The following is an 11924-nucleotide window of genomic DNA, read 5'->3' on the forward strand; positions in this document are numbered from 1 at the left end:
ACAGACACACCGACAGATGAAAATTTATCAATTCACTCTGTTATGTCATAAAAATATTTTATATATGTGTCTTTTTTACATTTATTTTTGAAATCACGAAGTGGTTAACCCTGTATTTGTTGTACTTCTACATCGTACCTCGTATAATTGTTGTTACCTTACCATAAAATAAAAACTTGATGTATTGCCAAAAGCCCTAATGTATACACTGAAAAGCTTTCTTTGTGTCTTGGCAACTCTTATCACCATACAACGAAGGCGTAAAAAAACAATTGGGCAACACCACAAAACCTAATTGGTAAAATATTTTTACAGCGAGCCGCGCAGAAAAAGTGCCGTACCAAAATAAGTATTTTGCAGATAATTTGCACAAAATAGCAGACGAACGGAGCGGGTTTATCACAATACGAAATTAGTTGATCCATCGGTGCAAAATATGTCTCAATATCATTATGTGGTCACGGCACAAAAGCCAACCGCCGTTGTTGCCTGTGTTACCGGTGAGTACAATAGTTTGGAACAGAATAGTAGCATCTTTGCACTCACAATTCATTGCATTTTGCAAACATGCCGCTATTTAATGGCCGATAATCTAAAAAATATGTTTAAAAGGGAGGAGTAATAAATGTTTGTTGTTGTTTCCCAGGCAATTTTACATCGCCCACAGACTTGAACTTGATTATTGCCCGAAATAGCCAATTGGAAATTGATTTGGTTACACCGGAAGGTTTGAGACCCCTCAAGGAAGTGAATATCTATGGGCAAATTACGGTGATGAAACATTTTCGTCCTCAGGTAAATTTCATGCTTTTTTGCAATTTTATATGTAATTGTGATGGTTTTTTGTTTTTCTAGGACAGCAAAAAGGATTTATTATTCATTCTCACACATCGTTACAATGTAATGATATTGGAATGCCGCATGATCGGCGATCAAATTAGTGTGGTGACCAAAGCACATGGCAATGTCGCCCATCAATATAGTCTACCCACCGATGGTGGAGTAATGGCGGTCATCGATCCTAAAGCACGTGTTATTGGTATGTGTTTGTATATGGGTCTGTTTACCATTATACCCTTGGACAAGGAAACCAGTGAGCTGAAGGCAACAAATTTAAGGTGAGTGTGAAAACTTTTAAAAATTATTATGAAATAACATGGAAATGATGTAAAAAAGATCGGATGTGTTGGAGAACTAAAAAAGGACATCAAAATGTTAAATTAGGATATATTTGGAAAAGGAAGGATGGTCTACTTATTTTCTAGAAATAATTATGGGTAAAAAATATAAATATGGACAGGGTTGGAGTGTAGAAGTCCAGAAAACGAAGGTGGAAGCACCGTACCAAATCAGGAAACTGAAATTGCTTCAGACGGAACTATTTGGACGAGAATTGAAGAAGATGTTACCGGTAAACTACCAGTTCATAGTGCTTTCAAAGATGTACCCGGGAAAGAAACATTATGAACGGGAATCTAAGTAGTGCGTTCCTATTACTGATTGACAACCATATTTTGAAACATATACAAATTGTACAGAGTTAGAAGGCACTCGAGTTTTGGGAAAAAATTAGCTATTGCGCAAGGAAAATTGAAGGCCTTTCTTGCAGTACTGTACGCACGTTAGACGTACGGAAATACTTCGAAGCTTCAATATTTGTGGAACAACTAGTGGACACCATAATTTTTCTTCAGTACTATGAGTGGACAGGACCTTACTGAGATTCTGCGATACATTCGTTTCGACAAAAGAAATCAGAGGAGTCAAATGTTGCAAACAGACAATTTCGTTTTAGTCTCAGCACTTTGTGAATTTGCAGCTTTTTCCATCGAAGGCCAGATGTAGGTTTACTCAGTATATGCCAAACAAAATGCATACATTTGGGATAACATTTTGGTTGACATCTGATGTAGAGACGAAATATGTAGTAAATGGCTATCCGTATTTAGGAAAAACGAGACTCGAAATGCATCAACCCCCTAAGCGAATTTGTCGTTATGAAACTTCTTGAACCGTATACCATGAAGCGTAGAACTGTTACAACTGATAACATTTGTACAAGTATTTCTCTGGGTTGCATCGTTTTATACTAAAACTAAATTTGGCGTCGATTTCACTGATTAAATGGCAAGAAAGTATACAGTGAAAGCAGGTTCCCGAAGATGGCCACTTCAAGTGTTTTTTAAATATCTTAGTCCTCAAGTGGTTTAAATTTGGCATATCGGGTTCTCAATGTGTTCCAAATAAAAATTTTCTGGAATTTTCCAATCGTAAATGCAAAACTTGAACATCGGGATCTCGAAGTAAAAATACACGATGGCAGAAAATGGCCAGCGTAATTATAGGAACTTTAAAGGTACTGCATACATGTTCCAAATTGGTAGAACCTTGCAGAAAAATGTGGATGTAGGTCCATATCAGGCATTTCGCTATGTAGACCAGAGACACCACATAGCAGCAATATACTTCCATCATATGTGGCTGTAATTTGGTGGAGGGTAGAAAAAGTTCGATAGTAACGTCGTTTTGACTTTGTTTTAAAAATGTTCTATGGTATTTAGATGTCGGTCTCGATCCTGTGGTATCGCTTTCTCACAAAATTTCACTTTTTCGAAGGAGGTCGCGTTTTTCATGTTCATGGGAGAAATTTCCTGACCACACATTTTTTTTAAATTTTTTTCTACTTTCTTGTTTTCCAGAATGGATGAACTGAATGTCTACGATGTGGAGTTTCTTTATGGCTGCATTAATCCCACAATAATTGTCATACACAAAGATAATGATGGTCGTCATGTTAAGACACATGAAATTAACTTGCGGGACAAGGAATTTATGAAAATCGCATGGAAGCAAGATAATGTGGAGACAGAGGCTACCATGTTAATACCAGTACCTACACCATTGGGTAAATAATTTTAAAAACAAATCAAACCATTTTAAAAATTCAAATAAAAATGTTATAACTTTTCAGGTGGAGCTATTGTTATTGGACGTGAATCGATTGTTTATCATGATGGAAATAGTTATCTTGCTGTTGCTCCATCAACATTTAAGGTACTATTATTTTTTATTTTCAAAATTTACTAATACAAAGTATGAAATGATTTTATTTTTCTATTTTTAGCAAAGTACCATCAATTGTTATGCTCGTGTGGATAGTAAAGGACAACGTTATTTACTGGGCAATATGTATGGACAATTGTTTATGTTGTTTTTGGAGACGGCCGATAATGGCAAAGGGTGTTCATCTGTAAGGGAAATTAAAGTGGAATTATTAGGTAATACAAATAAACACCATCCTTAAATATTGATAATATTAGAAAACCAATCCAGAGTAGGCTTGGATTTTTAAAATAACAATTTTCAGGGACCAGTAAAGGCGAGGATTTTAAAAATAATATTTTTTCAGGGATTAGTAAAGCTGTGCATTTATTTTGAATAAAAATTTTCAGGGTCCAGTAAATGCGTAGATCTTTAAAATTATATTTTTCGGGGATTAGTAAAGCTGTGGATTTTTTTAAATAAAAATTTTCAGGGTCCAGTAAAGGCGTAGATCTTTAAAATTTTTCAAGGACCAGTGAAGGCGTGGATTTTTAAAATGCAATTTTTCAAAGACCATTAAATGCGTGATTTTTTTAATAAATCTTTTCTTACCTTTACAATTTCAGGTGAAATATCTACCCCTGAATGTATTACATATTTGGATAATGGGTTCCTTTTTATCGGCTCCAAACATGGTGATTCACAACTTGTCCGATTGAGTACCACACCCAATGAAAATGGCTCCTATGTTATACCAATGGAGAATTTCACAAATTTGGCACCGATCTTAGATTTGGCTGTTGTCGATTTAGATCGTCAGGGTCAAGGACAAATTATAACATGTTCGGGTACCTTCCAAGATGGTTCACTGAGGATTATAAGGTAAATAACCATTTTATTTATACACCATTTAATTATTTTTTTATCATTTAGAATCGGCATTGGCATCCAGGAACATGCTTGCATTGATTTGCCGGGCATCAAGGGCATGTGGTCTTTGAAAGTCGGCATTGATGATAGTAACTATGAAAATACATTGGTATTGGCATTTGTGGGACATACACGTATTCTAACATTGACCGGTGAAGAGGTGGAGGAGACAGATATTGCCGGTTTCCTCAGCGATCAGCAGACGTTCCATTGTGCCAATGTTGATCATGATCAGGTAAGTTAGTTGAAAATTTCCTAATTCAAAAGATTTGTTTATTGTAAAAAACATTTCCAGATCATTCAAGTAACCCCCTTGACTGTACGCCTTATTAAAAGTACCACCAAAAATTTAGTCTATGAATGGGAACCACCGGCAGGCAAACGTATTGGTGTTGTTAGTTGTAACACCCAACAAATTGTTATTGCCTCGGCACGAGATGTCTACTATTTGGAAATTGAAGATGAAAAATTGGTACAGCGGGCCCAAAAAACATTGGAATATGAAGTGGCTTGTTTGGATATAACACCTTTGGGTGAGGGTAATACGCGTGCAAATCTATTGGCTGTTGGCCTCTGGACAGATATATCAGCCGTGGTGTTAACCCTACCGGATTTGGAGGTGTGTCACACCGAGAAATTGGGCGGCGAAATTATACCACGTTCGATTTTGATGACAACATTTGAGGGAATACATTATTTACTTTGCGCCTTGGGTGATGGTTCCATGTTCTATTTTATAATGAACGATAAACGTGGCAGTTTGAGCGACAAGAAGCGAGTTACACTCGGCACCCAGCCCACAACATTGAGAACATTTAAATCTTTCGCCACCACAAATGTATTTGCTTGTTCGGATCGTCCCACTGTGATCTATTCGTCGAATCATAAGTTGGTCTTTTCAAATGTCAATCTCAAAGAAGTGAATCATATGTGTTCCCTGAATGCTCAAGCTTATCCAGATAGTTTGGCTTTGGCCACCAAGAATTCGGTAATAATTGGAACAATTGATGAAATTCAAAAGCTGCATATTCGCACGGTACCATTGGGTGAGGGCCCACGACGTATTGCCTATCAGGAAAGTTCACAGACATTTGCCGTGGCCACAATGCGTATCGATGTCCAGGGTAGAGGTGGCCCTAAGCCAACAAAGGCCAGTGCATCGACACAGGCACAAAATATCACATACGCCTCGAATATTGTACCCAAACCCGGTGCGGGCAGTACCTCAACTACAAATGCCGAAATTGGTCAAGAATTGGACATCAGTAATCTGTTGATTATCGATCAGAACACCTTTGAAGTTTTACATGCTCATCAATTTATGCCGTCCGAATCGATTATGTCCATTATGTCCGCCCAGTTGGGTGATGATCCAAATTCGTATTATGTCGTCTCTACGGCATTGTTATATGCCGATGAACCGGAACCCAGTGTTGGTCGTATCATCATATTCCATTATCATGATGGCAAGTTGACGCAAGTGGCTGAAACGAAAATTGATGGTGGCTGTTATTCGATGGTGGAATTTAATGGCAAAGTTTTGGCTGGTATCAATAGCTTTGTTCGCCTCTACGAATGGACTAACGAGAAGGAATTGCGTATGGAGTGTAATATACAAAAGAATATAACGGTGTTATGTTTGAAGGCCAAAGGTAAGAGGATACACGTTTTTGGATAAGATTTCGAAGTGGATGGAATAGATAAAAAAGGGTTCTACAGATTTCACAGATGTCTAGAGGTCATCTACAAAATAAACAACCATCTAGAGATTCAGGATGAGAATTTGTTGACATTGATAGAATAGGGTTAAGTGTAAAGAATATTTTTTAAGCGCAAAAATAAAATATGCACGCCTTAAATGTGCATATTTTAAAATAATTCCTAAGGGCCATTACAGTCATGGATTGTATTTGGCGTGAATTTTTTAAAGAATATTTTTTCAAAGACCATTTTAGGCGTGGATTTTTTAAAGTAGAATTTTTCAAGAACCATTTTAGGCTTGGATTTTTTAAGGTAGAATTTTTCAAGGACCATTTAAGGCGTGGATTTTTTAAAGTAGAATTTTTCAAGGACCATTGTAGGCGTGGATTTTTTAAAGTAGAATTTTTCAAGGACCATTTTAGGCGTGGATTTTGTAAAGTAGAATTTTTCAAGGACCATTTAAAGTAGGACTTTTCAAGGACCATTTAAGGCGTGGATTTTTTAAAGTAGGACTTTTCAAGGACCATTTAAGTCGTGGATTTTTTAAAGTAGGACTTTTCAAGGACCATTTAAGTCGTGGATTTTTTAAAGTCGAATTTTTCAAGGACCATCCAAGGCGTGGATTTTTTAAAGTAGAATTTTTCAAGGACCATCCAAGGCGTGGATTTTTAAAGTAGAATTTTTCAAGGACCATCCAAGGCGTGGATTTTTTAAAGTAGAATTTTTCAAGGACCATCCAAGGCGTGGATTTTTTAAAGTAGAATTTTTCAAGGACCATCCAAGGCGTGGATTTTTTAAAGTAGAATTTTTCAAGGACCATCCAAGGCGTGGATTTTTTAAAGTAGAATTTTTCAAGGACCATCCAAGGCGTGGATTTTTTAAAGTAGAATTTTTCAAGGACCATCCAAGGCGTGGATTTTTTTTAAGTAGAATTTTTCAAGGACCATCCAAGGCGTGGATTTTTTAAAGTAGAATTTTTCAAGGACCATCCAAGGCGTGGATTTTTTAAAGTAGAATTTTTCAAGGACCATCCAAGGCGTGGATTTTTTAAAGTAGAATTTTTCAAGGACCATCCAAGGCGTGGATTTTTTAAAGTAGAATTTTTCAAGGACCATCCAAGGCGTGGATTTTTTAAAGTAGAATTTTTCAAGGACCATCCAAGGCGTGGATTTTTTAAAGTAGAATTTTTCAAGGACCATCCAAGGCGTGGATTTTTTAAAGTAGAATTTTTCAAGGACCATCCAAGGCGTGGATTTTTTAAAGTAGAATTTTTCAAGGACCATCCAAGGCGTGGATTTTTTAAAGTAGAATTTTTCAAGGACCATCCAAGGCGTGGATTTTTTAAAGTAGAATTTTTCAAGGACCATCCAAGGCGTGGATTTTTTAAAGTAGAATTTTTCAAGGACCATCCAAGGCGTGGATTTTTTAAAGTAGAATTTTTCAAGGACCATCCAAGGCGTGGATTTTTTAAAGTAGAATTTTTCAAGGACCATCCAAGGCGTGGATTTTTTAAAGTAGAATTTTTCAAGGACCATCCAAGGCGTGGATTTTTTAAAGTAGAATTTTTCAAGGACCATCCAAGGCGTGGATTTTTTAAAGTAGAATTTTTCAAGGACCATCCAAGGCGTGGATTTTTTAAAGTAGAATTTTTCAAGGACCATCCAAGGCGTGGATTTTTTAAAGTAGAATTTTTCTAGGACCACCCAAGGCGTGGATTTTTTAAAGTAGAATTTTTCAAGGACCATCCAAGGCGTGGATTTTTTAAAGTAGAATTTTTCAAGGACCATCCAAGGCGTGGATTTTTTAAAGTAGAATTTTTCAAGGACCATCCAAGGCGTGGATTTTTTAAAGTAGAATTTTTCAAGGACCATCCAAGGCGTGGATTTTTTAAAGTAGAATTTTTCAAGGACCATCCAAGGCGTGGATTTTTTAAAGTAGAATTTTTCAAGGACCATCCAAGGCGTGGATTTTTTAAAGTAGAATTTTTCAAGGACCATCCAAGGCGTGGATTTTTTAAAGTAGAATTTTTCAAGGACCATCCAAGGCGTGGATTTTTTAAAGTAGAATTTTTCAAGGACCATCCAAGGCGTGGATTTTTTAAAGTAGAATTTTTCAAGGACCATCCAAGGCGTGGATTTTTTAAAGTAGAATTTTTCAAGGACCATCCAAGGCGTGGATCTAATGGATTTTTTAAAGTAGAATTTTTCAAGGACCATCCAAGGCGTGGATTTTTTAAAGTAGAATTTTTCAAGGACCATCCAAGGCGTGGATTTTTTAAAGTAGAATTTTTCAGGGACCATCCAAGGCGTGGATTTTTTAAAGTAGAATTTTTCAAGGACCATCCAAGGCGTGGATTTTTTAAAGTACGACTTTTCAAGGACCATTTAAGGCGTGGATTTTTTAAAGTACGACTTTTCAAGGACCATTTAAGGCGTGGATTTTTTAAAGTACGACTTTTCAAGGACCATTTAAGGCGTGGATTTTTTAAAGTACGACTTTTCAAGGACCATTTAAGGCGTGGATTTTTTAAAGTACGACTTTTCAAGGACCATTTAAGGCGTGGATTTTTTAAAGTACGACTTTTCAAGGACCATTTAAGGCGTGGATTTTTTAAAGAATATTTTTTCAAAGAGCCAGCCATTTAAGGCGTGGATTTTTTAAAGTACGACTTTTCAAGGACCATTTAAGGCGTGGATTTTTTAAAGTACGACTTTTCAAGGACCATTTAAGGCGTGGATTTTTTAAAGTACGACTTTTCAAGGACCATTTAAGGCGTGGATTTTTTAAAGTACGACTTTTCAAGGACCATTTAAGGCGTGGATTTTTTAAAGTACGACTTTTCAAGGACCATTTAAGGCGTGGATTTTTTAAAGTACGACTTTTCAAGGACCTAACTTTTATGGCGCACATTTTTAAAGAATATATTTTTTCAAGGACCGAACTTTTATGGCGCGCATTTTTAAAGAATATATTTTTTCAAGGACCCAACTGTATTTTCAAGGACCGAACTTTTTTACCCGTAGTTTCTAATAAATTAAAGTACCTATCAATGAAGACCGATATGTTGTCTGATCAACCGTCAAACCTACGAGATGAAGTTGCAAAAGCGGTCAACAATACAAGTGGTAAACCTCCGAATTTACATGGAGCATAAGATTTAGAAAATTTTTTACTATCTATTGAAGTTTTTGTTATATTTGTTTTGTTAGTAGGCCTTCTGGAGTTATTCTATAGTTAGAAGACGTTCTGAAGCTCCCGTATAGTTAGAAGGCCTTCTGAACCTCTTCTATAGTTAGAAGACCTTCTGAAGGTATTCTATAGTTAGAAGACTTTCTGAACCTCGTCTAAAGTAAGAAGACATTCTAAAGCTTTTATATAGTTAGGAGACCTTCTGAAGCTCTTCTCTAATTAGTAGACCTTCCGAAGCTATTCTTTAGCTAGAAAACTTTCTGCAGCTCTTCAATTTTTAGAAGATCTTCTGAAGCTCTTCTATACATAGAATACCTACTGGCAGTCTAGCTAATATTTAAAATTCTTATTGATCTAGAAGACCTTCTGAAACTTTTATAAATACGAAAATTGTTCTGGAGGTCTGAATTGTTGCCACTCCATTACAATTTCATAATTTCTTTATTTTCCTCTATTCCAGGTGATTTCATTTTAATTGGAGATCTTATGCGCTCCATGACTTTGCTGCAGCACAAACAAATGGAGGGCATATTCATAGATATAGCCCGTGACAGTGATCCCAAATTTATGAGAGCCATTGAAATATTGGACGATGATACTTTCTTGGGTTCCGAGGATAATGGCAATTTGTTTGTCCTGCAAAAGGATAGGTAAGTTGAAGCCAATATGAATCCATCAAAATTCTCTCAAACAATATCTTCATTTTAGTGCTGCCACAACGGATGAATTGCGCTCCGAACTGCCCGAAGTTGGTCGTTTCCATTTGGGTGATTATGTAAATGTGTTCCGCCACGACTCCCTGGTTATGCAAAATGTTGGCGAACGTACAACACCAAATCAGGGGTGCGTACTATATGGCACCGTTATGGGTGCCATTGGTATTGTTACCCAAATACCACAAGACTTTTATGAGTTCCTTCATAGTTTGGAAGATCGTTTGACAAATGTCATCAAGTCCGTGGGTAAAATCGATCATTCGTATTATCGCAGCTATCAGACGCCACAGAAAACTGAACCATGTGAGGGTTTCATTGATGGTGATTTAATTGAAAGTTTTCTCGATTTGAGTCGTGACAAAATGAAGGAGTGTGTACAGGGTTTGGAGGTAAGTTATTCGGAAAAATCTGTAAATGAATAATTAAATAATTATTTAAAACCCCTTTTTCAGATAACAATGAATGGCGAGAAAAAGGAGGCCGATGTTGATGATGTCATAAAAATTGTTGAGGATCTAACAAGAATGCATTAAAAACCAATAAAATAAACATATTCGTTGTGTTAACGTTATTTTTTATAAGAAAAGAAAAAAAACTGCGATTATTGTTCTCTTTCGCCCTTTATTTACCTCTATATTTTTGGAAATATCCCAACCACTACTGAACTTCAATAGCTATATTGCAAAAACAACCTACGGTATCACTGTAAAACCCTTTCCTTTTCAATTCTTTCCAATTAATTTTTTTAATTTTCAGATAATTTTTATTTTTCTTACTGCCTCGGTTTAATCATTTATTAGAGTTTAACACGATCTTCTTATATACACATCGTTTATATAAAATATTACTAATTCTCTTTCTTAAAAATGTATTTAATTAATGTTCGAAAACGATCACCAAATGCCCAATTAAAACAAATATTTTCTGGCATTCAAAACCAATTATCAATCTTATTATTAATTACAACGTATTATTAAACAAAACAAAAAAACTCGATTTTAATTGTGATCTTTATAAAAGATCTTATTGTAATTGTATGTTCGAAAACTCTCTTACCAATAAACAAATAAAAAACGAAAACCCTTTGTAAAATGAAAGTGGAGTGTTTTATTGGATAAATTTGGAATTTGAAACCAGTTGATGTTCGGGTTGCTTTTTATAGCTGCAAAACTTTCTACAACTCCTCTGTTATTGTGTGTTCTATAGCTAGATGACCTTCTTAAGTTCTTCTATAGATAGGAGACCTTTTGAAGCTATTCGATAGCTAGAAGACCTATAGCTAGAAGCCATTCTGATGTTCTTATAGCAAGAAGACTTTCTAAAGCTCTTCTATAGTTAGTAGATTTTCTGAAGTTCTATAGATAGGAGATCTTTTGAAGCTCTTCTATAGCTAGAAGACTTTCAAAATCTCATGGCCTTACACGAACAAATTCATGTAGGGATTTTAAAGATATGTTATGTTAACCATTTTGTGTTAGTGAACCGATGTGTATCATCTTCAAACTTGATTTAAGTTTGAATGAAATATTAAATTTGTTGACACTTTGTGGGAGAGGTACCCGTATGTGTGGACTGATGGGTCCGATCTTCGGACTAAATTTAAGATTGGTAGTTTTGGTCAAATCGGATATTTCATTCGTCTAATGTTGGATTTATAAAATTTGAAAATGTTGACACTTTGTAGGAGAGGTACCCGAGGCTTGGACAGATCCCATCCTAAAATTATTGTTTTCTAGCTCTCTTTCGTTCTCACATAGACTACAGTAATCCTCTCCGTCGGAGTCCCATTTCGAAGTGAGAGATCTAATATTGCAGTGACCTGTTATGATCCCCACAATGATTTTGATCTCTCTCTTATTATGTGACAACAGCGAAGAAGTTCTTCGGCGAGAGAAATCAGGCCAGGGGGGTTACTCTGTATTGCGATGCGTAAGAAAAATTGTATCGCATCGCGCAAGGTATATTTAATAAGGTAGCCGCATCGGCCCAGCTGTTGGACAAATAAATGTCAAAAATGTTGTTGTAATGTTGAACCAAAAAATTAAAAAACAAAATTATGAATGAAAATCTCCGAATTTCGAAGAGCTTTTTTGGCAATACTTTTATTAACATTTTCTACAAGAATTTGTGTAAAAAAATCTTGCCAATCTGTTTGTTTTGGCAAAATATTTTTGACATATCAAAATACAATAACCGATGTTTGTTGTAGAAATTCGCCGATGCGGCTACCTTGTATATCTACCTTGGCATCGCGTAATTGGTACTCTCTAATTCGTTTTCGTATCTCCTTTCGCATCTACTTTACGCAAATGTGGCATCACCGCAATCTGTAATACGAAGACGCAT

At 35.9% G+C, this 11924-nt stretch overlaps 1 protein-coding gene across 1 annotated transcript; it reads left to right on the forward strand.

The window, feature by feature from the left end:
* The first annotated feature begins 436 nt into the window (after window positions 1-436).
* Window positions 437-10119, forward strand: LOC133333969 (DNA damage-binding protein 1-like). The gene is made up of 12 exons (XM_061542280.1): window positions 437-500; window positions 647-795; window positions 856-1118; window positions 2700-2905; window positions 2972-3054; window positions 3125-3278; window positions 3669-3924; window positions 3976-4207; window positions 4268-5624; window positions 9323-9512; window positions 9571-9967; window positions 10031-10119. Exons 1-12 carry the CDS (start codon window positions 437-439, stop codon window positions 10109-10111), a joined length of 3432 nt encoding a protein of 1143 aa, XP_061398264.1. The 3' UTR covers window positions 10112-10119.
* Window positions 10120-11924: the final 1805 nt, after the last annotated feature.

The sequence above is a fragment of the Musca vetustissima genome, unplaced genomic scaffold (genome assembly GCF_032173495.1).
Source record: "Musca vetustissima isolate MV318-11 ecotype Yass unplaced genomic scaffold, APGP_CSIRO_Mvet_v1 utg94884, whole genome shotgun sequence".
Taxonomy (NCBI): Eukaryota; Metazoa; Arthropoda; class Insecta; order Diptera; family Muscidae; genus Musca; species Musca vetustissima.